This window comes from Saimiri boliviensis, chromosome 8 (assembly GCF_048565385.1).
Source record: "Saimiri boliviensis isolate mSaiBol1 chromosome 8, mSaiBol1.pri, whole genome shotgun sequence".
Lineage (NCBI taxonomy): Eukaryota > Metazoa > Chordata > Mammalia > Primates > Cebidae > Saimiri > Saimiri boliviensis.
In genome coordinates, this window is record NC_133456.1 from 10610217 (window position 1) to 10637966 (window position 27750).

At 36.7% G+C, this 27750-nt stretch overlaps 1 protein-coding gene across 8 annotated transcripts in view; it reads right to left on the reverse strand.

Annotated features, from left to right (window-relative positions):
- The window catches only part of DOCK3 (dedicator of cytokinesis 3), a 656527-nt gene that overhangs the window by 262283 nt on the left and 366494 nt on the right, over positions 1-27750 (reverse strand). For all 8 annotated transcript variants that reach the window (XM_074403778.1, XM_074403777.1, XM_074403779.1 and 5 more), the window contains exons 6-7: positions 16335-16483; positions 5259-5343 (exon numbers count right to left, since the gene is read on the reverse strand). In XM_074403778.1, coding sequence (XP_074259879.1) covers positions 5259-5343; positions 16335-16483 — 234 coding nt within the window. The remainder of the gene's footprint in view (positions 1-5258; positions 5344-16334; positions 16484-27750) is intronic.

Genomic DNA, 27750 nt, shown 5'->3' on the forward strand with positions numbered 1-27750 from the left:
GGACTACCAATCTTGGTAGTCATAAATTTTCAGTTAAAACTATATATGGAAGAAGTTTATAAAACAGATAATTTCAGTATGAAACATCCCTGTTGACAATAACAAAACTCATTTTTTATTTCAGTCATTAAATTTTGAGAGAACTATTTACTCTTAAAGCACATCACATGGGCAGCCAGAAAAGGCATTGGAACTGGCATTCTGAAACCTCTTTCATGGCACTCTTATCAACTAGCTTTCAGCTGGCCAGCCAATACCTCCCTTTTCAGTGTAATCATCACCTCTATTAGGGTTGTAATGCATTATTTCCATGTTTGCCACCTAACTCTAGACTTTGCACTTCCAGGGAGCAAAGCAGTGTCTTATTTATCTTTATATTCCAAGTGCCTAGCAATGTACATCAAAAATATAAATTAATTAAGAAATGCATGGAACACATTACTGCCTCTGCCAATTTTTCCCCTGTAGAGAAGTCATGTTTAGTCCTATAAAGTCTCTTATCCATTTAGTCTACAGAAGTCTAGCAATACGGAAAGAAACTATGCAGCTTTGGATATGCTAGCCAACTGAATAACAAAATTAATTGCCTGCTATGTATGTTGGGAATTGTGTTAAGTATTGTGAGTCTTACAAGGAAATAAAGGAATATCTAGTCAGAATCCATGAAAGGATGAAGCCATAAAATTATTCTTGATTTTTAGTAAATAATCTAATTGACTTATTTATTCCAGAAATGAATGTATAAACATTGAGCTATTAAAAATATTAACTAACACAAGAAGACAACAGGCAAACACAATTCCCAATACATGCTAATGTGGACACATAATAACGAAGCAGGGGGCTGTAATGCGAGTATTTTGTTAGATCTTGCCACAATTTAGAAACTCTCATGTAATTTTTGAGCGTCACATTTCACAAAGACGCATGGCTAATTAAGATTAACAAAACTAGTTTGTGGTACCTTTTGAAATACTTTTTATTTTTGGCAGCACCAATTCTCTACTGTTTAAAATGGATGTAGAGTTGTTATGATGCAGAACTGAAGAGCACTAAGGACTTCCTCTGGTTTTCATAAACAAGTATGCAAAATCCTGCTAATTGCAGTGGCTCATGCCTGTAATCCCAGCATTTTGGGAGGCCAAGGTGGGAGGATCACTTGAGCCCAGGAGTTGAAGACTAGCCTGGGCAACATGGCAAAATCTCATCTCTAGCAAAATAATAATAAAATAAAAATTAGCTGAGTGTGGTGGCACACACCTGTACTCCCAGCTACTTGGGATGTTTAGATGGGAAGATTGCTGGAGCCTAGGAGGTGGAGGTTGCAGTGAGCGCGGATCAAACCACTGCACTCCAGCCATGACAACAGAGAAAGACTCTGTCTCAAAACAAACAAACAAAATAAAAAAAACAAAATACAAAATCCAACTGTGTATTTAAAAAGACTTCTATAAATCATTATTATTCAACATTTGCATGGAGGCTTCATTTTTAAAATAAAAAATGCTTTTGAGTGCCAACTTTAAGTATAATCTTATTCATACAGGGTTTTTTCCCTAAAATCAATGTCAAGGAGTACTGCAATCAGAAAGTTTCATATAAAGTCTTTATAATTTCTGGTAATATGTTAATATAAAAATGTTCTAAAAGGATATTTCTTTGAATCTTGAACTTTAAGATTTAACCAAAACATTTATTGTGCAATTTAACATATGAATCCTAAGTGGTTTTTAATAAATTTGTGGACTCTTATAATTGTTTATCATATCTAATTATTCGTATAAAAAAGTAAATACATGAGACAAAAAGGAACTTTAACAGAAAACAAAATAAAGAGGGCTTTCGTTGAGACAAAATCCCTTTCCCAGATGATACTCAGTAGACCTTTTAGTTTACTTCTTCATTTTAAAAGGAATAACTTACTCTTCAGTAGTTTCCTGAAAAGAATTTAAAGAGCATTGTAATAATTGTTGTTTTGAGACTCTGAGTAACCAAAATTCTCTTTAGGCAACTCTCCCACTTGATTTATAATGTGGCTGAGTAAATACAGAATTCTGCGTTGAATTTTATATTCCCTCAAAAATTTGAAGATAATGCTCTTGTGTTTTCTAATTTTTAATGTTGCTATCAGGAAGCCAAATGTTTTTCTTACAACAAATCCTTTGTGATCCTTTTGTTCTTTGGAAATTTTAACCTCATCTCTATCTCTAGTGAACTGAAATTTCATAATTACGGTTAGGCCCTTTAAATCTGGAGACTCATATCCATGTTCTGAGAAAGTTTTGAATATGATTCCTTCAGTAATTTTCTTTCTTTGTTTCTTTATTCTATCTTCTGAATACTGGGCTTCCTGAATTGAATTTCTAAATTTTTATACCTGTTCTCTCCTACTGTTATTTAATTTGTTGTTGTTCTGTTTTCAGGGAGATTTTTCTCTAAATCTTCTAATCTTTATTCTAAGTATATTCCCATTATCTGATTTTTAATTTTGTAAAGCTCTTTGGATTGTTGTACTCTGTTTCCTAATTGTTTCCTCATTTATCTCTGCAGAGAGCAATCACCATTTTCTTCCGTTGGGCTGTCTCCTTCCAAGTTCCTTCCATATGTTGTTCATTTTGGTTCTTCTCTGTCTCTATTTCTCTTTTCTCTCTGTCTGACTCTCTCTCTCTCTTTTTAAGATTCAGATTTGTTGTATGGATATTGCAAAATTGTGAGGTCTGGGCTTCTAGTGTACCCATCACCCAAATAGTGAGCATTATGTGAGAGTTTTGCCTATTGATGCTTGGTTGTCTGGAAGTGCTGTGTGGCCACTGGGTTTTACCATATAAAAGTCTGGGCGAGGAGGTGGTCATCTAATTCAGTCCTATAGCTTTATATACCATATGAAATATGATGGCTCCAAATCTGTTTTATCTGAAGTTCACTGATGAGCTCCAGACTTTCAACATCTCTGGTGGGATGTCTAAAAGGCATCTCAAATGTGAAAAGAAAATCAGAAATACAGATCCTTATTGCTTCACTCTTCAAACTGCTTCTTCCACAATGTTTCCCATTTTGCTTTTATACAATTGGGCAGGTCAAAAACAGAGGTGTAATTCTTTTCTGGCCTTTCTCTGTCTTGTACACAAATATGCCAATTTAATCTATCAATGACTACGGTTCTAACTTCAATATATGTTCAGAATCTAAAAACTTGTTACTGGTTTCACTCTTCCAGCTATAGCTCAAGCTACTGAAATTAAGATCTCCTGCTTGAATGACAGCTCTTTACTTCTATTCTTGCTCCAGTCCTTTTTCCACACAGCAATCAGAGGTATCTTTTAAAAAAAGCAAGCCAGATCATGTGATTCTCCTGCCCAATTACCTTCACAAGCTTACTGTCACACTAAGAATAAAATCCAAAACCCTTAACAAGAAAACAGCATCCTCCAAGCCACCATTCCAAAGAGAATTCTTAGTTTCAAACTCTCATTCTCTCTTCACTTTCCATATCTAATTGATCATCGAAATTTATCAATTTTAAATCCAAACATTTACATTCTTACTATATTTCTTCTCCATTGCTGCCTAGCCATTTCTTACCTAAATTACTACTGTGGGTCTCTTTTCTCCCTCATTCTAGTCTTTTCTATTTTATATTCTCTATAGACAGAGTCAATGTTTGAAACTAATATCTGCTTATGTCACTCTCATGCTTCTTCCAGACTACTGGATAGGGTCCAATTTGAGAAATAAAAAACTCTTCATGGTCTGACTTTTGCCTCCTTCTTGGCCTCACTCCCACTCACTAACGTGAGTTAGTGGTACTACATTCCAAAGTGATGAAATATCTCAGTTTCCTGGAACAGCCACTTCCATAGGCTGTGTGCCTTTCTGGAATGTCTTTCCTTCTCTTTTCCTACCTCCAGAAAACAGTCACTGCCTCTAAGAGCATCAGTGTATACTTTAATTATGTTATGCAGCACATATATGCCAACTGTTTGACTGTGGTCTATTGATTCCACTAGAGTAGAGTTTCTAACATAGGGTCCATGCATGGGCTTTAGAGGAAGCATCAGGAGAAACTATCCATCAATTCTCTAAAACTGATTATAAAACTTTGTATGCAAAGCATACTTACATTGTCCTGGGAAAAGTTTCACCTGATCTTCTATGCCGCAAAAGGCATTAGGAACTAATACCCTAGATAGTGAGATTCTTTAGGGAATATAAAAGTCTCGTTCATACTTTCTGTTTTTTTAAAGAGATGGGTCTCACTACGTTGTCCAAGCTGCTGTCAAAATTCTGAGCTCCAGTGATCCTACCACTTCAGCTTCCCAAGTAGCTGGCTGTATTTACAGGTGCATGCCTCCACATCCAGCTATCTTTAATCTTTATATCTCACACTTAACCTATTGTACTGAGTGGAGCATAAAGCAACTGTACACAATTGCTTGGGTATATTAGTAAGTACACATAAGCAAATATGTAGAAGCAAGTGAAATGTTATTTGTATATTACTTAGGCAAATTTCCTTAGGTCCTTGTCCAGGCAACATACTTGGTACCCTTAAGGTTCCCTAAAAATATTATGTTTACTTAAACAGACTCTAAAACTTATAAATACCACCAATATGTACTCATCAAATACATACTCTTCGAAATGAGTTCTTATCCAGTCTGTTAGTCTAAGCATAACTGTCACCACCTAAGCTTTCTTCTGTTTTATTGTCATTACTAATTGAAGAGTACAATATTTTAAAGTAAATATTGTACCCTTCAATTATTTACTTTGCATCTAGACTATAAAATGTAATCTTGATTAGTTGACCCAATAGATTTTTATAATAACCAACAGATAGCTAAGTATCTATCAGGCTCTGTCTCTCTAGAAAGACTGGTACATTATTTCCAGGCTCAATTTCTGTAATACCTAATAATGGACTCTTTCCAGCTTTAACTACTTTCTCCTTTAAAAGGTGAGAGTAAAGAGACATACCTTTAGTTATGCTGCAGGCTGAAGGAGCTCTGGTTCACCAGGAAAATCAACAAAGTAACACTTAGATAATCTAGTAAGCCCAGTATCCCTACATTGGAATCCCATTTGGAAAGCTAGTGTGATAGATACAGATAAGCCGGAATAAGAAATATCACTTGAATACACTGGGAAATAGGCCAATTTTTTTTTTAGCATTATAGTTTTATAACGTTAGAGAAAATAAACAAAAGAAAAAAAAATGAGGTATACAGGAATAAACTACCTCAGGTTAGATTTCTTACCATTTTATAGAGATCTGAGACACTAATCTGGTCCGAGTCCACTACTTCAAAGTCCTTCCGAGGTACAAGGTCGAGGCCCAAATGTCTAGTAAAGAGAGAGACCACACTCAGTATGTCATGTATTCGGATTACCTATCTCTCTTTACGTGCCTGAGAACCCCTATCTGCCGCATCTTGCGGACAGAGGATCAGACACCGTCTCACAGGAACATGTCTTTATACAGCAATAGCTAATTGTGTTCACTTTTGGTTAAATAAATGAGGCTAGGGATTTTAAGGCTGACAAAATTCCAGTTCAGGCAGATCTACTCGTGATGGTAAATCATTTAGTATCACATTGTATCAGCATGCTTGAGTTCCTTAAGGATAGGTTTTCTTTAGATCATTAATAAGTCATGTTTATTTTTCTATTTCTCCCCATCTGACAAGTATGCTCAAGGTAAAATTCACCTCTTAAAAGTTACCAAACTCAAAGAGACGTATCTTTTTTCTTTATTCATTTATTTTATTTTTTATTTTTATTTTAAGTTCTAGGGTACATGTGCAGGATGTGCAGGTTTGTTACACAGGTAAATGTGTGCCATGGTGGTTTGCTGTACCTAACAACCCACGACTTAGGCATTAAGCCCAGAATGCATTAGCTATTTTTCCTAATTCTCTCTCTTCCCCACCTATACCCCCAAATAGGCCCCAATGTGTGTTGTTCCCCTCCATGTGTCCATGTGTTTAAAAAGATGTATATTTTGGCTAAGTTTTATCTCATTTTCAATTTAATTAATACTGAACTGGTAAAGACCTAGCTATGTATTAGCACAAATATTTTAAGAAACATTGGATGAAAGTTTAATCAGTGAGTATTACTACTCAAGAAAACAGTATTTGGAGGATCTTTGGGGCAGGAAGAAGAAATGACGGCAATTAATGATTGACTGGGTGGCAGTATTAGGCAGTAGAAATAACTCTAGACACAGTCAGAACTTAGGTTCAAAATGGTATGTAATTTATGGTCAAAACATGTTAGCTTTCTCACACTCTAAGACAATAGCTCTAAACCAGGAATTCAACAGAATTTACAGGGTTGTTGACCTCGGAAATTGCTTATGACATTGGATGAGTTTGTGTGTGTGGGTTCATTATAAATTTTTTCTGAGGACAGGGTCTATAACTCTCATCAGAATTTTGAAGATGCTCTGTGACCACCCTACTCCAAAACAAGGGTTATGAATTATTGTGCTTGGCAAAAGCATATCAAGGGATTATAGAAGAATTTTTTTTTCTCTTCAACTAGACTATGAACTATTTTAGAACATGCTAGCACAGCTAAATCTGTAAGCTCTTTCTCTACATAAAACTCATCACTGAAAATAAAATCAGGTGCACATCCAAAATTCAGATTCATTTATAATTTATACCCTGTTTATAGCAAAATACCTGATAAAATTACACTGCAATAAGATTGATAAAATAAAAATAGAAAATCGAACATATGGAGAAGGTATTATAGAAGCAAATGTACTAATAGTATATGCTAAAATGATTACTAGGATTAAGAATTAAAATTTAGATGTATACTTTCTAGCAGGCAAGAAAACAACATTTTTCTATTAAAGAATAAAAATATGTTTTTCTATTAGAGTTTTTTTCTATTATTCACTAATTTAAAAAACCACAAGTTTTTAAAGAGAAAAAATTTTTTAAATGCTAAAAATAACCCACAGTTTTGCATAATGAGAAGATCAGTAATAAACTCGGCCTTATCCACAATGAATCAGTAATAAACTTGGCCTTATCATTATAATTTATTAATAAAACTATGGCAATTGAAGTGAATGCATTTAAATCTATGAAATTTTGCTTTTCTACGATTGGTATCCTGACTTCTTATGTCACAGAAACACTCCATTCCATCACCTCTTATTAGCTATTCTTTATTTATCTGAAACAATTTCAGGCCTCTGGCTTCTAACACTTACAGCATATAAAGGCAGTAGTGTTGATAAAGTGCAAGAGAGACGTGCAGTACATCCCTTCTACTACCCCTCTTCTTACAAAAAGTGACATTATAAAGACAATTTTGTACATATAATCTCAAATATTTAAAATACTTTTATAGGGTGTGGAAAAATAGTGGAAAGATCAAAAGAATGATATTAGCATTTGTATTAGAAAACTAAAATGGTGATCTTTAAAACACTTTCCAAATTTTCTGTAGTCACACTATTTAAACTTTTTACAGTAATAAAAAATGAAGAGACAACATTTCATACATATTCTTTAATCATCTGAGGTCTCAGAATATATGTGGAATAGTCTATAATTACGAAACAAGAAAAACAACAACAAATGAGTAAATAATATAATCAAAATAGATGTTTTTATGGCCAGGTTTATGGCCAGGAATTTATGGCCAGATGTTTTTATGGCCAGGATTATGCCTATAATCCCAGAGCTTTAGGAGGTCGGGAAGAGAGGACTGCTTGAGACCAGGAGTTTGATACCAGTATGGACAACTCAGTGAAACTCCATCTCTAAAAAATAAATAAATAGGGCCATGCGCAGTGGCTCACACCTGTAATCCCTGCACTTTTGGAGGCTGAGGCGGGTGGATCATGAGGTCAAGAGATCGAGATCATCCTGGTCAACATGGTGAAACCCCATCTCTACTAAAAATACTAAAAATTAGCTGGGCATGGTGGCACATGCCTGTAATCCCAGCTACTCAGGAGGCTGAGGCAGGAGAATTCCCTGAACCCAGGAGGCGGAGTTTGTGGTAAGCCGAGATGGTGCCATTGCACTCCAGCCTGGGTAACAAGAGCGAAACTCCATCTCAAAAAAAAAAAAATTAAATTAAATTAAAATAAATAAAAATTAGCCAGGTATGATGGCATGTGACTGTAGTCTCAGCTACTAAGGAGGCTGAGGTGGGAGGATCACTTGAGCCCAGGAGTTTGAGGCTGCAGTGCATTATTATTGTGTCACTGCACTGAGGCCTCAGTGACAGAGTGAGGCCCTGTCTCAAAAAAAAAAAAAAAAAGTTTTCAGCTGGGCCTGCTGGCTCATGCCTATAATCCTAGCACTCTGGGAGGTTGAAGTGGGTGGATCACCTGAGGTTGGAGTTCAAGACTGGCCTGGCCATCAAGGTGAAACCTGGCTCTACAAAAAATACAAAAATTAGCTGGGCGTGGTGGTGTGTGCCCATAATCCCTGCTACTCAGGAGGCTGAGGCATGAGAATTACTTGAATCCGGGAGGAGGTGGCTGCCATGAGCTGAGATCATGCCACCACACTCCAGTCTGGGCGACAGGGCAACAATCTGTCTCAAAAAAAAAAAAAATGTATGAGATACAATAGTTTAAGAAAAATCCAGATGGCATATAAGTCATTAGGTCTGGAATTGAGTGTTTGTGTTCCTCTGTGGTAGTGCACCACATAGTGATGGCCATGTCTGGAGATCGGCATTATTAGCACTCTATCTTAGCATCATGACACAACTAGCTTGCTTGTACAGTCAGCTGCCCACCCATATAAGTATCCATCCACCCCACAGAACTTTCTGAGGACCTATCATGTATCCTACCAACAGTATTAGACATAGAGAATACAGTAGCTTTGAGTCATGCAAATGTTCATATTCTTCATGTTAATCCTCTTGAGAGCAGAGTGCTTTTTCTCTCTTATAAGTAACTAGAGCACGGTATCTTTCGGTTTTATAATTTATCTCGAGAAATAAGAGAATAATTAATGGGTGATCTGGTAAAAATCAAAAGGAGTTCCTCCTACTAAGACCATCTTTTTTTTTTTTTTTTTTGAAATGGAGTCTCGCTCTGTCACCCAGGCGGGGAGTACTGTGGTGTGATCTTGGCTCACCACAACCTACGCCTTCCGTGTTCAAGTGATTCTCCTGCCTCAGCCTCCCAAGTAGCTGGGACTACAGGTATGTGCTACCATGCCAGGCTAATTATTTTTTTTGGATTAGTTGAGACGGGGTTTCACCATGTAAGCCAGGAAGGTCTCGATCTCCTGACCTCATGACCTGCCTGCCTCAGTTTCCCACAATGCTGGGATTGTAGGCATGAGTCACTGTACCTGACCTAAGCTACCATGTCTGGCCCTAAGATCATCTTTAATGGAGAAAGGATAGTTTGCAAAAGTTATATTAGTGACTGTCCTCATTTTAAAAAGGTAGAGATGTTGCAGAGTGAGAAGCAATACCTGCTCACTACAATCTTCACTCTTAAAAAGAGGCTACTGGCTATTTTTTTTCCTATGGTTTACTCCAAAAATAGTGAACATCAAGTGTAGGGAATGGTCAACATGATTGCTATCTTCACAGAAAAAGATGCATTGCATTATATTATTCAGGAGCACGGGTTCTGATGTCAGATCACCTGGTCTGTATCTTGGCTACTCCAGCAAGCCACATTGTCTAAAATCTACTATGATAGGCTGTTGTAAGGATTAATCCACATAAAGGACCCAGCGCAGTACCTGGCATTGTAAATTGCTACTGTTGTTTTCATTATTATCCCTATGTTACACTGTTAGCCAAAATACAGCTTAAAGTATAGGGGTCGTGATCAAAGAAGTATGATGTCTGAATAAAAAACTTTTTAAACAGATGAACACAAGCAGGTGGCAAACGAGCTAAGTTTTCAGAAATGGTCTTACCAATTGTTTAGGTAAACAGTCTTCACAAAAATACTTGGTCTTCTCTTACCCATCATTGAGTATTCATTCATTAATTACCATAATTCAACAAATATGTATTAGAACCTACTCTGTGCTAAGCTCATGTTGAACCTAGGGACATAGCAGCTAGTAAGGGACATAACCCTGACCAAATATTCTTTCAGGTGGAGCTCTCTGAGGCCCTGAATCTCTATTTCTTTTAAATGCTCTATATTCTATTCTGTGTTCTATTTTATCTTTTACATCTCCCCATCTGAACCACAGAATATAGAAAATAATCTGAAGTTAACTAATTATATACAATGGACACTTCAAGGCAGTGGTCCTCGATCTTTTTGGTACCAGGGACTGGTTTCATGGAAGGCAATTTTTCCACAGATGGAGGGAGCGATGTAGGGGTAGGATGGTTTCAGGATGAAATTGTTCCACCTCAGATCATCAGGCATTAGATTCTCATAAGGAGGGCACAATCTAGATCTCTTGCATGCACAGTTCACTATAATAGGGTTCACGCTGATTTGAGAGGAGGTGGACCTCAGGTGGTAATACTGGCTCAGCCACAACTCACCTCCTGATGTGTTGCCTAGTTCCTAACAGAGTTCTGCAGCCCAGTATTAGTTGACAAGAGATGGAGATGTTAAGATCTCTTGTGGAGCAGTGCCCTTTTCTAATGCTTATAGTAAAAACAGCATACAGATAAGAACTGTACTAATGAAAACACAGAATATTTAGATTTATATAACATATAAAAAGATATAATTAGTAATTACTACCCTTTAACAAACATTTACTTGGGCTAGGCACTTTATATACATCATCTCTAAGCACTTTGGGAAGTAGATAGTTTTAGACCCATTTTATAACTGAGGAAGCTGAGGCCCATAGAGGTTAACTAAGTGGCCTATTAAAGGAATGGAGCTGGGTTTGTCTCAAGCTGGGTTGTTCTCATTCTGAACCTATGGTATTTCCATTATACCTACTTTCTTTTTACAAATAACTGTGAAGGTTATAATAACTACTAATAACTACAAATGATTGTAAAATCAATTTAGTCATAATTGTTTGAAAGATGATTCTGTATCAAACACCAATCCAGAAGGAAACAAATATTAGTTGGTTAATGAGTGTCCACCAGGCATGAAAACAAACCCACTTTATTACTCAATACGTTTACATAGTGCCTACCAAATGCTGAGTGCAGGTTATAATGATAAGCAAAAATGCTGAAAGAGTGTCAGTGTGAGTGTAAGTGTGCGTGTAAGTCAGTCGACTGAGCATCAACTTGACAGGACTTTGACCATACATACTTTAAATGTAGCCAAGATATCCCAAACTGTGAACAGGGCAAGACACAGTGAGCATACCCATACCACCACCAGGTATGGGAAGAACCCTAACTGAGAAATCATTAAAAATTTCTGCTAATTTCAGGTGTCCTAAAGCTGGAAAATATTCATATGTCCTTATGGGTAAAGTACTAAGCCACAAACCTTTCTGGATCCTGGCTAAAAATCTACTTAGAGAAAATTCATTGGGGGATATTTTCTGCATATAACAAACTAACCTACTGCTTGTGTATCTCACTCCAGAAGCAATTCCCTTAATGAGAAACATATACTAAGTAGGAAGAAAGAGATATAGATGGGTTAAAATACGTAAAAAGATGATAAAGCAGAAAAGGGGAGGAGGAAGAAAAAATGACAGAGGGAGAGAAGAAAATAAAAGAACATAATGATATAAAAGTGATGTGTTAACTTATTATTCTAAGAATAAAATATTTCTTAGGTTTCTTTCTAAGGCAGAGATCAATTAGGCTACGTGAGTTCTGAGTTACTGCAATTTTAACTTTGCTACTGTAGTGATGAAATCAGAGACAGAAGAAAGCATCTTTAGAGAAGATGTTGAAACTATTAAGTTAAATTAAAATTACATCACTAGACAAATTATTTTAAAATTTCTTTGGGGTAGATATAATTAACTGACTTATTCTCTCTGTAAGACACTTGAACAGAGATGATGACTGGTTAATTTGGATACAAATTTATACCTTCCTGTATTGCAGTTCCTAAAAGTATAAGAACACAATGTAGTAAGTGCTGGTTTCTATCTGATACAATTTAATAATTTTTACTTATGGAGTGTCTACATACAGGCCAGTAAATTTAAGTCACATAAGTTTAATATCTGAATATTTAAATTTTAGGCCAAATAAATAATTCCTAGTCTCAGGAAACAAAATAAAAAATGATTATGTAGATGTGAGAGTTCCTCACTAAATTAAAACTCTAAATGAAAGATTACAGGACCAGTTCAGTTTCTGTCCTTTCAAGTTCCAACTGAATGTTACTCAGATATACATCATGGTATATAACAGTATTCACACTTGCAGAACAGAAAAAAGATCAAATAGCCCAATGGCTAGAAATACTGGCAATAAAGTGCCTGGTTTTAAGACTCACAAATAGAGAGGTGGTAAGGTTCTGCATAAAGCACATGGGCTTTGGGATCAGTTCTAGGTACAAATGCCAGCTCTATCCACCCACCATACAACACTGGGAAAAGTGTCTTTGAGCCTTGGTTTCCTCACTGTGTAAACAGAGCTCTTAACCTGGAAAGGCATAGGCACATTTCATTATAACAGTGCATGAAGTGAGTCCATGTACTTGCCACAGTGATGCAGACATATGTAATCGATACACTATTAATAACTATACTAGTTGCTACAATAGATTCTGAAAAGGCAGAGCTATAATGTTTGTGTAAGAGCTTACAGAAAAGACGTAAGAATTTGAAATCATATATTTAATTACATCAATTAAAACATTAAAATACATTTAGCAAACACTGATTGTGAATCTACCATGTGTTAACGTGTGCCAAACTTCAATATTTTACGGCATCTATAAAAATGTGGTGGAACAAAAAGTGTGGAACTATCAGAATAAAATGGGAACAATAGATATGGTCATCTGTTCCTAACTTTTGTGTGGAACAGCCTGTTTTACATAACCTAATGCTATGAAATGACTTTATTTTTACAATATACCATCTTTTCTTTCAAAATAGGAAGAAAAATGTTAAGAGTGAGCTCAAGGAGGAACCAGAAAGAACAGTCCTATCAGTTTTGGTACAACATGTCTTTCCCTTTTAATAATGACAGACCTGCAAAGTTCTTATTTACGTTTTTAAGTGACTATAATTTCCCCTGAAGGAAAGGAGAAAAAAAAAAGGAAGAGAAGGGTGGAGGGAAAAAAGTGCAAGGGGAGGAAGAAAGGAGAAAAAAAGAAAAGAAAGAAGAAAAAAAGGAGAAATAGAAAACAGTTTTTTAAAATAGAAAAAAGAAAGAAGAAAAAAAGAAACACGAAAGAGGGAGAAGAGAAGTGGGGAGGGGAGAAGAACTGTGTTTCTTACTTTTGCTTATTAAAATAAGCACATACATACCCCTCCAACACACATACACACACACACACACACACACACATGCACACACACACTCTTCAATGAGAAAAAGTTAGTAATGTAGTTGGAATAGCTCTGTAAATTACTGACAGGTATTTATAATGCTCTGAGCCTTTTTCAAGTACAATTTGAACTTGTTTCTAAGCTATCATTTATATATTTTCAGATTTGATTGTAATATCAGATTCATTTGTTTTTCAAGTTTTATAATAGAGGTTTAAGTACTGATAGTTCGGAAATAATTCTATTTACTAGAATCTATATAGTTGCACTTAAACTGCAACATAATGAATCACACATTTATTAGTGTTCTCAGTTCAAGTGTGACCAATTTGCTTGGCACACAATAATGTTATGTTTGCAAGTACTGTATTTTTATCATTGACTTAAAAATAAAAACAGTGATACCATTTTATAACATTAAAATGTTTGGGTTTGAAGAGTTAGAATCAGTAGCTATGCTGTACATTAACATACTATATTTTACTAAGTTTTTACTGCCCGAAGTTAGATTTAGAGAACACTGATCTGTGGTATACCTAAATTCATGCTATGCACTATTACACAAGGTAGTCTGTGGTATGTTCCAAGCAGTTCTACTAACAGTCCTGAGAGGGTGCAGTTAAACAAAACAAACAAGGATAGGATATTGTGGCTTTAAAAAGGTCACAAATAACCAATTTAGAGTTATATTTTCTCTTCTACTGATGAACAATGCCACTTTGGGTTTGATCCACTGTTTATTAGATTTCTTGTTGTCTCTTTCTGATTTATTCTTCTACTTTGCAGGAGCACATCCTCAAGTACTTTCTTAAGAAAGGGGTCATGAGAGGTAACTTTTGTGCATCCCTGAATACCTAAAAATGGCTTACGGTTTTATTTGCCCTCTCACTTAATTAGATAGGTAGGTTATTTTTTTTTTTAAATACAACTCTGGCTGGCAAATCATTTCCCCACAGAACTCTTGAAGATATTATTTTGTTATCTTCTAGTACCCAGTGTTAATGATAAAACCTTTGAGGATAGTATGATTCTTTTTCTTTTGTGAGAGGAACTATTTTTCTGTCTAAAATTGTTAAATGGTCTTCTCTTCATTACTAGAATATTTAAATATCTTAATGTGCCTTGCTGTGAGGCTACTTGTTTGTTTTGTTTTCCCATTCATTGGAAGTATTTGATGGGGCCCTTTCAATCTTAAGATTCCTGTTCTTTGGCTCTGATAAATTCTCTATTATTCCTTTAGAATTTCCTCTGTTCTTTTTCTGGAAGGCATAATGTTTAATATCAGACCTCCCTGGGTAGAGCCTTTGTATTGAACTTCTTTCCTGAAGTATTTCCTATATATTTGTTTTATTTTCCTAGAGATTACATAAAATTTATCTTCTCTGAGTGTTTTATTTTGGAAGTTACATTCTTCATTTCTTTTTATATGGCATCTTATTCTACATAATGGGTCTTCTAGATTCTATTTGAGGATATTAAAGTGTTTTTGTTTTGTTTTGTTTTCAAGTACTTTATCGACCTCAATTTGCTCTAAGGACAGGTTACTTTCTTTGGGTCCAGGTGTTTTGTTCATCTTGATCTCTCTTTCCTGTAGAAGGGTTTCTTCAAACATCTGGTGATACTTGATTCTCCATTCAAACTTAAAAGATAGCAGAAGAAATGCAGAATTTTTTTGTACATGGGTAGGTGACTGGCAAGTTCCCCTCTTTCTGGTAAGTGGGAGCAGTCTGCTCATTACACTTTAAAGTCCTTAAATGCCAGAATGTGGACGGTTTTGCAAGAAAGTCCCAGTTCACACTCCTATTGCCCAGTTTTACCCCGGATGGCTGTTTTTTGTATTTGTTTATCTAAAGAGGAAATACCTCGCCAGGCTTTCTCCGCATTGACTGGGGTAGGCTGTTCCCTAGTCACTCTTTTAAACCAAGTCATTTTTAAAGCTTCAAGTCCTATCCCACCTTCCATGATTCTGGGAGCTGTGGGGCACACTGACTCTCTCATTAACTAAGGTTTCTTCCACATATACTGGGCTTCCTCTGTCATTAATCTTTCACCTCCTTTCTGGCTTCCGGAAATGGGCTCATAGGTCTCATTTATTGGTGGGCCTCTCCCATTCTTGTTGATTTCTATCATTTCACTGATGTGTTAAAAGGAAAAGGAGTTAGAGACACATACTTAAATATACTTAGGGTATTTGTATATTTTAAGTAGGAGGCAACCTGGGTACTTAAAAGTTCAATGGACCCAATTTTAAAAGAATGAGACAAAAGCACCTGAAATTTATATCAATTATAAAATTATATCAATTATTACATCATTTATATAATATATAAATTACATCAATTATACAATCAAGGAAGAAAGAAGTTCAAACACTATCTACCATAACTTCCCATACCAAAGTCTTCAAATTGTACTTGTACGGCAATAGCAAATTTTTACATGAATGTAAGACTATTACTGAATGATAAAGTAGTTAAAAATATTCTGAAGTACAAATGTAGCCAGTTTCCATTTGTAGGTTATGCTCATTCAGATTCATTGTATGGCTATAAAATGTAAAGGACAACAAATTCACATCTGAAGAAAGCACAAAGATATTTTTTAAGTATACTGTGATTAGTAGGTGTATAATCAAGAAATCTGAGGTCAAAGAAATTTAACTTCATCGGATAATCTAGTCCTATTATTTACCTCTTCTTTCCAGGAGCAAAAACAGAAGCTGAAAGAGGTTCACCAACTAGAACCAGTGAGTTCCTTTGCTAACTAGGATAAATAACTGTTCCTAGCAAAAATGATGAAAGCTTAGTGAAGAATATAATATTGTCTTTGAATCATTAAAGAGAAACTTTATATAGGTGTGAACTCCCTGAGGACTGAGTTATCATAAATGAAACTGAGAGATACCCAAACAGTTTTTATACTTACTCATTACCCCAGTCCAGGCGCACGGTGATATGCCGCTTAACCTCCCGCACCTGATCCTGAGTCAGGTGACCAGACAGTAGCTGCCTTCGCAGGTCAATAAGTTCATTCATCACATGGCGTAGTTTGTAGAAAAGATCTACTTTGTGTTTCTGAAAGGGCATTTTTGGTGTTGGGTGAAATACAAAAGAGATATGGAAAAGGAATAAAAAGAAAAAGATAAATAGTTAAACTACGAAAGTGCTCATTTCTCTGAACCACTAAGGCAATATAAAGAGGACCTTAATTTTAAAGTCTGAAAGTCATTACCTCCTTCTATCCAAAAATATCTAAATAGTGACATCTAATAAAGTAACATAATTGATCTGGATCATGCAGAAGTAGCATTTATCTCTACTCATACTAGATTATTCATTTCTTTAGTAAATCAAAGTTACTAAACTTAGAACAGAATGTTACACAGGAGCCCAGAGCTGTCTTCTCTCACAGAAGTTGCAGTTCACATAGAAACAAAAATTTCAGCAATAACTCTGGTTTCTCCAGGAGGGATATCAAAGTTGGGAAAGGAAGAATCATTTGCCCTATTTTGAAGCAACTGAAGTTTCAATATAAAGCCATAGTCCCTGGAGTTAAATTCACTCCTGATTTCTAAGCCTCATCTAATTTTCTAATTAGCTTTTCTAAACAGTGTGTTGTCCCCACCTCGCTCTGGTACAACAGATTTCCAGTCATTTCAGTTTAATAAAAATTGCCACCTTTGTAAGAGTTAAATGGAAACATCTTAACAAACTTAATTAAGGACATTATAGTGGTTTTAACCTTAAAAGTAGAAAAATGTAAGTGTTATGAGAATAGACGCTTCAGAAAAAAGATGTAGTTAAAAATATTGTATAAATTAAAAAACTGAAGTGCTATTTACTGATATGAGAAATCTTGATTTTAGAATCTAGGTTTCTGTATAATAATGAAAATTCTTAGGATGTAACCTATCTATACATAATGCTTCTAAAGGCAAATTAAGATGTTAGCAAAATATCTATAGGAGATTTATCCTAAAAAAGATGTTTGCCAAAATAAGCTCAAGTCAAAGTAGCTATAAATAAAATTAGCTATCCAGCAAATCATAAAACAGTACAATCAGCTAGTGTTTTGAGGTAGTAGTGATCTTATGATTAAAACATTTGGAACATCATACTACTTAGAAATCATCTAATTTGACTTTTTTTCTATTAAGAAACAAGATCTCACTCTGTCTCTCAGGCTGAAGTGCAGTAGTATAATCATAGCTTACTGCAGTCTCCATCTCCTGGGCTTGAGCAATCCTCCCAACTCAGCCTCCTGAGTGGCTGGGATTATAGGCCTGGCTAATTTTTTAAAAATTATTTTTATTTTTATTTTTTTAGAGACAGGGTTTTGATATGTTTCCCAGGCTGGTCTCAAACTCCCAGGCCCAAGTAATCCTCCTGTCTCAGCCTCCCAAAGTGCTGGGATTAGAGGCATGAGCCACCATGCCTGGCCCTATTAGACTTTTAAAGATCCACCTTAAAGAGAAATTATTTTTAACTAGAAGATGTTAGGAATCATACACTCTAACTTCTTCTTCTTCCCCTTTCTTTAGTTGATGAACCAAAGAAGAAAAGTTAAGTGTCTTGATGGTACACAATGCTGGCAAAAGGTGAGAACTCACAAATTCTTGCCAGCTCAAAAACTAGCAAAGCCTAAGCAAACTATACCATCTGGAAAACTGGATCTTGAAGATTAAGCAATAAATGCAATGTGATATTTGTTTCCAACACATACATTTCTTATTGCTAAAACAAAGCCACCTGTTTAAGTGTAAAACAGAAAGTTTGAATTATTATTTTCCCATCAAAGCCTATATGATAGTCTATTGTAGGTACATATCCACAAGCATTCATTCATCCAATTAACAAATGCTTGTGCAGCACTTGCTAAATACTAACACTTTGTTGTGATCAAAAGTCCCTGCTCTCATTTGTTCTAGAGACAGGCAATAGGCAAATCATTAATAATGGTAATATATTATAAAAAAAGAAAAATCAGAGTGGCCAAGGGTAGGCTGGCTAGGGCATTAGGGAAGGTACTGCTTTAGGTGGAGTGGTCAGGGAAAGACTTTTTGGGAGTTGAACTTTGAGAATACACCTGAGTGAAGTAAGTTGGCAACATTTAAGAAAACCGGGGAAGTTTTTCAGGCATGAGAAACAAATGCAAAGGCCTTGAGGTGGAAGTAAACTTGGCATGTTCAGGAAGAACAGACTCAGTGTGCCATGAGCAAAGTGAACAAAGGGAAGATTGCGGATGCGGAGAGGAAGCAGGGACCATATTAAACAGAGATCTTCCCCTTTCTTTAGTTGGCTTTTATTCTAAACAAGATGGGAAGTCACTGGAGATTTGGAGCAGAAGAGTGATGTGATATGACTTAAGTCTTGAAAGCATCACTCTGAGTGCTCTGTTGAAGAAAAACCATAAAAAGGCAAAGAGGAGGGCAGGGATTCCAATCAGAAGGCTATTTAGTGCAAGAATTAATTCATAGCATAACAGCTAATTGGATGAAGGTAAGAATGGTGATATTAAGAAGGGCATGGAGTTTTGGCCAGGCGCGGTGGCTCATGCCTGTAATTCCAGCACTTTGGGAGGCCGAGGCGGGTGGATCACGAGGTCAAGGGATCAGACCATCCTGGTCAACATGGTGAAACCCTGTCTCTACTAAAAATACAAAAATTAGCTGGGCATGGGGGCACGTGCCTGTAGTCCCAGCTATTAGAGGCTGAGGCAGAAGAATAGCTTGAAACTGGGAGGCAGAGGTTGCAGTGAGCTGAGATCACGCCACTGCACTCCAGCCTGGATGACAGAGCAAGACTATCTCAAAAAACAAACAAACAAAAAACTCAACAACAACAACAACAAAACCTTTGACATGTTTTGTAGGTAGAGGTGCCAGAATTTGCCAATAGACTAGATGTGGGTTATGAACAGAGTAAAGTATCACTCTTGTTTTGTGGCCTGGAAAGCACGTCTAGAAGAAGAAAACTAAGTTTAATTTTGGACATACTAAGTCTGACACTGATTTTCAACATTCAGAGGTTATGAAAGTGAGAAGTATTTAGCACAGGAAACTAAGAAGGAGTAAGCAGTGAGGTGAGAGGAAAGGCAGGAGAGTATGTGTCATGAAAGCCAAATGAAAACTGGATTCTAAGGAGGACTTTGTCAAATGCATGGGGGTGGTATTAAATAAATATGGACTGAGAATTGACCAGGAGATTTGGCATTGTGGTGGCTGTCACTGACCTCTACAGGAATAGTTTCAATGAAATTGTTGGAGTGAGTTCCAGTGAGACTGTGAGAGAAAAAAGTAGAAAAGTAGAAAAGAGCATAGACAACTCTCTTGAAGAATCTACAGTAACTAAAAGCAGAGAAATGAGGCAGTAGAATACAACTGTGTGGTTAAAGGAGGGTTTTTACAAAAAATATTTGATAAAATTGCAAACTATATTTTGAAGGGAGTAATTTAGTAGAGCGAGAAAATTTGATGATGTAGGTGTTAAATCCCTGAGTAGCCATGAAGAGACAGATCCTGGGAAAAGAGGACAGATCCCAGTAGCTGGGATTACAGGCACGCACCACCATGCCCAGCTAATTTTTAGTATTTTTAGTAGAGACGGGGTTTCACCATGTTGACCAGGATGGTCTCGATCTCTTGACCTCGTGATCCACCCACCTCGGCCTCCCAAAGTGCTGGGATTACAGGCTTGAGCCACTGCGCCCGGCCAGCTCTCAGCCTTTAACTAGTCTGGCTGCTTCTGCTTCCTGCATTTTGGAATGCATGTTCTTGGGAGCTACACACTGAGGCCATAAGCATGGAGTCTCAATGGTGTGAGTGAGCAATCTTGGATACCTAGCCCAGCTGAGCCTTCAGAGGACTACCAATATCCAATTGCAACAGAATGAAAAGTGCCTGAGTTCACTCTATCCAGAAAACAATGAAATATATAGTTACCTTAAGCCGCTAAGCTTTGGATGGTTTGTTATATAGGTAATTGAAACAATTACATAATTTTTTTCAATAGAAAATCAGTTGTTTCCAAATATATAAAAATGAAATTACCCTACACCAATTACAGTAGCATCAAGTAAAGCAGCACTGTTATTATAATCAATGTGGTGTTAATTTCTTTTTCGAGGCCAACCTAATGACCTCTCTGACCAGAGACCCTAGCAGTAGAGGCTCCACCAACATTGCTCTGACACCACACTGTGCTCTTGGGTTTGGCATAAGACAGCATATACCACTCAAGGTGAGCAGTCTGGGTGACTAGCACCAGAGCACACAATTCACCTAGAATCATCTGATAACACAAAACAGCTGAATACCTCACTCAGGAAAAGTAATTCATTTCTACTTAGCGACCTGCTCCTTGGTAGATTAAACTAACAGTATAATTAAGTTGGCACTACAGGTTTTGTTTTCTGGCACAATCATCCCTACTTCCTGGCAGTGCTAAAATAAAAGGAAAATTCCATGAGGAGGAGGTTGGGTAGAAGAAACCTGTATAGTTCATCTTAGCAACACATCTAGCCTCTCCAAAAGCTCTACAGACTAATATTTGTCAGGATCAGTCACAGATTATTTGGAAAGTACACTGAAGAGTCAGCAGAAACCATATATTTAGAATGATTAAACCACTTTACAAACATGCCAAGTAAAATTTGCCTCATTGTGAAACAATCCTTGAAACTTTGGAGAAAAAAAGAATAAGTTTTAGTGCTCCTGTTTTAAATATAATTTTTGCTAAATTATTTTTAACGCAGTAAGAAAAGCAAGGTTGTGCCACAGTGATGCCTCTAAGTTAGTAAATAAGAAAAGTTGTAGGGCATTCACCAGAAAGTATATTACCTTTCTTTTAAAACTACATATGCGTAAGACCAATTAATATAAGCTAACACTGCATCATAAAAATCTAATTAAGGGAAAATTACATCAGAAATATTGCTCTCCTCTAAGAGAATAATGTGCTGCCATAAGCACTAAAAGCTTTACATCAAAATCATTTAATGGAAGTTAAATATTCCATTTAAATTTCAAGTTGTGAGAAGATTAACAGATCCCCCCTATTTTACATTTTCTTTTTGAATATTCCTTTATTTATACATAGGTACATGATTTTTTTCTCACTTTCTTTCAAATTAACCATTAAAAACTTGAGTTTATTCAAAACTCCCAAAACAGTTAATTTTTTCTTTTTTCCATTAATACTAATAATCACGTCTCTTCCCATGAAGTAACATCTAATCCTATTCTAAATGTTTTCTTATATTTCCAAGCTCATCCCAATATAATGAAGAAATTACAGTATTTGCAACCCTAACGACCTTTAGGTCAAAAATACCTTTAAACCCAGGAATCTAAACTTTTTTTTAGGTTGCCGAACAACATAGTTAGCAACTGAGTACAAAACATAGAAATTTTTGTGGAAAAAACAGTATCTAAACCAAAGCTAATTCACACTGATTTTCAAGCACATATTTGAAACAAACGAAAATGTAAAGAAGCAATATGAAAATTTTTTTTCTCTTCACTAATATGAGGAAGTGCCTATACAATATCTATTTCCTTGCACATGCATCTAACTCTTCCACCTCTCAAGGGAGACGATGCCATCCTCATACTACCCCTAGCCCCAATACATCCTCCATTATAAACTTGATATTCCAAATAACAAACACCTTTATAGCTCCAATCCTCTCTTACAACACACATATTTGCAGGACAGCTAAGATCTGTAAAAGTCTTTCTATTCCATAGAGCACATCTTCATAAGAAGGGAACAAAGCCAAGGGTAGAAAGGTAGAAAAAATATTAGAGCTATGAAAATGGAGGCTGTAGTTGCTGAAGTCATCCATTCATGGATGGATAGATGCCAAGTGAAGGGCATCCATTCACAATTCTGAACAAGGTAGACTTACCTGCCAGGGGGCAATGGATAGCTGAGGCATTCTTAGGCCACAAACACTCCTACTACACAAGACACATCAAATCTTTATTTAAAGTCAGTCCTTAATGTGTCCATAGGCATCTCTTCTTAGGGAGACTAATAAAAAGCCAGCCTCAATCCTTCCCATGTATATTTACCCCCTCCACCAAACATTAAAGGTGAAAGCTGGAAAGTAGATGACTTGTCAGAGAATGAAAAACTGAAAAGCCCTATGGGTAGGGTGGAGGAGGACAAGTAAGGAGAGTGGGAAATAGGGGAGAAATCAGTATCAAACAAGCCTCTGAAGAAAGGCTCTGGAATTGGAGGTACCAGAAACCTCTGAAGCATAGAAGAATTCTCCCCTTTTGCCCCAAATATCTGCCTGGTGCCCTTTCCACACTGAGATCCCCAAATGTTAACAACCAGGCTGATACCTTCATATTAAAAAGAAGGGAGAAGATTCCTTTTTAGGAAAACTCAGCCTAAGGGAAAGGATCCAGAAATACTAACAACTGCTCTACTTCTTCCATGAAAACTATATTAATATTAAATGTAAATGGGCTAAGTGCCCCAATCAAAAGACACACACTGGCAAATTGGATAAAGAGTCAAGACCCATTGGTGTGCTGTATTCAGGAGACCCATCTCACACACACAAGACACACGTAGGCTCAAAATAAAGAGATGGAGGAAGATTTACCAAGCAATGGAGAGCAAAATAAAGCAGGGGTTGCAATCCTAGTCTCTGATAAAATAGACTTTAAACCAACAAAGAACAAAAGAGACAAAGAAGGGCATTACATAATGGTAAAGGGATCAATGCAACAAGAAGAGCTATCCTAAATATATATGCACCCAATACAGGAAGACTCAGATACATAAAGCAAGTTCTTAATGACTTACAAAGAGACTTAGACTCCCACAAAATAATAGCGGGAGACTTTAACACTACACTGTCAGTCTCAGATCAATGAGACAGAAAATTAACAAGGATATCCAGGACTTGAATTTCGATCTGGACCAAGCGGACCTAATAGATATCTACAGAACTCTTCACCCAAATTCAGAGAATATACATTCTTCTCAGCACCACATCACACTTACTCTAAAATTGAGCACATAATTGGAAATAAATCACTCCTCAGCAAATGCAAAAGAACAGAAATCATAACAACCAAATTCTCAGACCACAATGCAATCAAATTAGAACTCAGGATTAAGAAACTCACTTAAAAAACTGAAAAACCTGATCCTGAATGACTACCAGAAAAATAATGAAATGAAGGCAGAAAAAAAGATGTTCTTTGAAACCAATAAGAACAAAGACACAACATACCAGAATCTCTGGGACACATTTAAAGCAGTGTCTAGAGAAAATATATAGTCAACTGATAAAATACCTGAAATGCTTGAACATACTGAAAGATTTTCATTTATGCCACAAGATTGAAACATAGAAAACAGAGGAAATAAAGCAAATTAAAAAGGAGAAACAATTATTAACTATAAGAAAAACAAAGTTACACAAAAAAAGAAACGCAACCTTAATTCACTGTATGTGAAAGTGGCTACACAGACAAAGGAACAACTAAACATTGATTCAAATGGTGATACAACTAGTTTGGAAGTATTGAAAGAGGGGAAAAGTACCTATGGAGGAATAAGAGCATTTGGAGCTTAATTCTTATCTCCTATAATAAGGAGATAATTAAACTATAACTTAAGTAGAAAAAAATCAAGATATTCATTAAAATAACATTATTTAGAAATATAAAATACCAGAATAAACAGCTAAAGGGGCTTAAAAAATGTGGAGTCAGAATCAGGAATAGGGAGAGATAGGGCCAGGAATTTAAAGCTACTTTTTTGTTCAATGCCCAGTAGTCTTTAGTATATGACTTAAAAATCCATATACACATATATCTTTGACTTTTTTTAAAAGATGAAACTGAATAATCCTTACTATAAAGGGCCCTCCTCCATCCTCCACCCCAACTGGGTTGCTATGAGTCACAAAGTTAAGCAGAGTCTCAATTTTAGCCCTCACAGCTATTTATTACTTTAAATAAACAGAACCAGCCAAACATGTACTAGTGCAATGATCGCTCTCAGAATCAACACAAAAGCTAGACAGTTTATATATCTCATTCCTAGAGTAGATAAGAAATGAAACACATTCTACAACAAAAGAATGCCCTAGGGAAAGCTCTGTCTCTTGATTACATATAGCATCTGCCCCTTCACAGCTTTCACACTCGTGACAGTACATACAAGGCAGAAATTATAGTAGCTACCCTGCCAACCAAGCCCCTTCAAGGTCTGAGTCACCCTGCTAAGGCAAAGAAAGGAAAAAAGCAGAAGGTGCACATTGGCATGCAAACTGTCTAGAGATGCAGCAGGCTCCGTCCTTTCACACTAAAAGAGCTGAAATTGCAAGGGCAACCAGGAATTCTCTATTAAAGGCATTATGTTGCATTAACTACTACCTCTAGTTTACTCTAGTCCATTCATTCATTCATTTTTGAGACAGGGTCTTGCTCTGTTTCTTAGATTGGAGTACAGTGGTGCAATCATGGCTCACTGCAGCCTTAACTTCCCAGGCTCCAGTGATGCTGCCACCTCAGCCTCCCAAGTAGCTGGGACTATAGACACACACCACCATGCCCAGCTAATTTTTCACATTTTGTAGAGACCAGGTCTTGCCACGTTGCCCAGGCTGAAGTTGAACTCCTAGGCTCAAGCTATCCACCAGCCTTGGTCTTTTAAAGTGCTGGGATTACAGGCATGAGCCACTGCACCCAGCCTATTGTAGTCCTTTTGAATGACTCTGTCTTACCTATTGAAAAAAAAAAAAAAGCTGAGAACTTAAAAAAAAAACAACAACTGTGAAATTTATCCAGATCATTTCCTGCCTTCCTACTACTCATCCTTCCTCTGGAGTTTCATAATTCTTTAATACAAAGATAATACAGCATAGTGGGAGATATAGTTAAAATGCCCCCTCCAAATCTCATGTTGAAATGTAATCCCTAGTATTGGAGGTAAAGACTGGTGAGAAGTGTTTGGATCATGGGTGTATCCCTCATGAATGGCTTAGCCCTACCTCCTTGGAGATGAGTGAGTTCACACGAGATCTGGTTGTTTAAAAGTGCATGGCATCTCCCTACCCCAGGCGTCCCCAAACTACGGCCCCGCATGCAGCCCCCTGAGGCCATTTATCCAGTCCCTGCCGCACTTCAGGAAGGGGCACCTCTTTCATTGGTGGTCAGTGAGAGGAGCACAGTATGTGGCGGCCCTCCAACGGTCTGAGTGACAGTGAACTGGCCCCCTGTGTAAAAAGTTTGGGGACGCCTGCCCTACCCCCTTGCTCTCACTCTTGTCATGTGATGTATCTGCCCCCACTTTGCCTTCTGACACAAGTAAAAGCTCTCTGAGGCCTCCCCAGAAGCTGAGCAAATGCAAAGCCATGCTGTACAACCTGCAGAATTGTGAGCCAATTAAACCTCTTTTCCTTATAAATTACCCAGTCTCAGATATTCCTTTACAGCTGCACAAGAATGGCCTAACACAATGGGAAAGGGTATTGGCTTTAGAGTCAGAATGGTTGGTTTTCTACCTCAACTCTGCCAACTATAGTACCTTAGGAAAATTTACTAACTGCTTGTGTGCCTCAATTTGCTCATCCTGTTACAAAAAGAAAAAAGAATAAGGTAATCTGCCAAGGATTATTACAGGGTTTAGCTGTGCCTGGTACCTAGTTAGGGCTCTGGGATTGTAACTATTACCACGGCACATTCATTGCCTTCCCTCTAAAAGACATTCTGCTCTGATCCTGGCTCCCAAACATCATCAAGTCTTCTAGTTATGTTTCCAAACAATGACCAAGGCACCTCTGCCAGGACACCACATCTGGCCTTTGCTCTTGGGTCTTATGTGTACCTCTCTAATAATAATCCTTTTCAACCTCCCGCAGGTAACTCTGCTCTTAATTTGTATCCTTTTGTTCCTTTAAATTTAACTACTTATATATCTCTTTAAAAAGTACTGTTTGGTTTTATCTATTTTTAAAAAACTTTATATGAAGAAATTCTGTATCCTCTTGACTAAGTCAATCTCTACTTTTGAAGAACAAATTACTCTGAATAAGGTAAACAGAAACCACTTACAATATTTTTTCTCAAAAGTGAGACACATAAATTGAACATTTCTAAGTCCTACACCTGAACCCAATGAACTGACATCAAACTGTTATACCACAAAGTGTAAAATCAAAAATTTAATAAAAGTCAAAATATTTTTCACTTGTTATCTTCATTAAAATATATGTGCTTATCTATAATCCTATAATGCTATCTGTGATCATTAATATGTTAACTTGGCTGGGCTAATGAATGCACAAATATCTATTATTTCTGAGTACCTCTGGAAGAGATCAGCATTTGAACCAGCAGACTGAGTAAAGAAGAACTAATATGGATATTACACAACATGCTGAAGGCCTGAGAAGAATAAAAAGGCAGAGGAAGGTCAATTCACTCTCTGCTTGAGCTGAGACATTTATGTTCTACCGCCTTCCATTTGCCTCTCAATTCTCAGGTTCCGACTCAGACTGAATTATACCACCAGCCTTCCTGGTTTTCCAACTCGCAGATAGCAGATCATGGGACTTCTGGCCCCCTATAACAATGTGGGCCGATTTCTAGAATAAATCTTCTTTTATGTATATATCTATATATGTCCTATTGATTCTGTTTCTCTGGAGAACCCTAATGTGCTATAATTCTATAAATCTCACATATTGATTGACCTGCTGAGATTTACTGAACAGAATATTAGTTTTAGGCCACATAAAAATATAACTATTTAATCTAGACTAGAGTGTAGTGGTGCAATCACAGCACACTGTAGCCTCAAACTCTTAAGCTCAAGTGATCCTCCCACCACCGCCTCCTGAGTAGCTAGGACTACAGGTGGGTACAACAGTGTCTGGGTAATTTTGTTTCTATTTTTGGTAGAGACAGGGTCTAGCTGTGTTTCCCAGACTGGTCTCAAATTGCTGGCCTCAAGTAATCCTCCCACCTCAGCCTCCTGAGTAGCAGGGATTACAGGTATAAGCCACCACACCCAGCTAATTTTGTCAATCCATTAACATGAAATGTCTTTCGATTTGTTTGTTTAAATTTTTTTCATCAAAGTTTTCTATATGTATGTATTTTATTGTAAAGGTCTTCAATTTCCTTGGTTAATTTCACTCCTAAATATTTTCTGATGCTATGGTAAATGGGATTTTCTTAATTTCAAATAGTTCTTCATTAGTACACACATGTACAAGTGATATTTGTGTGTTGATTTTCTACCCTGCAACTTTATGGAATTTATTAGTTTTAATAGTGTTTTCTTGGTGTACATGTTTGTGGATACATTAG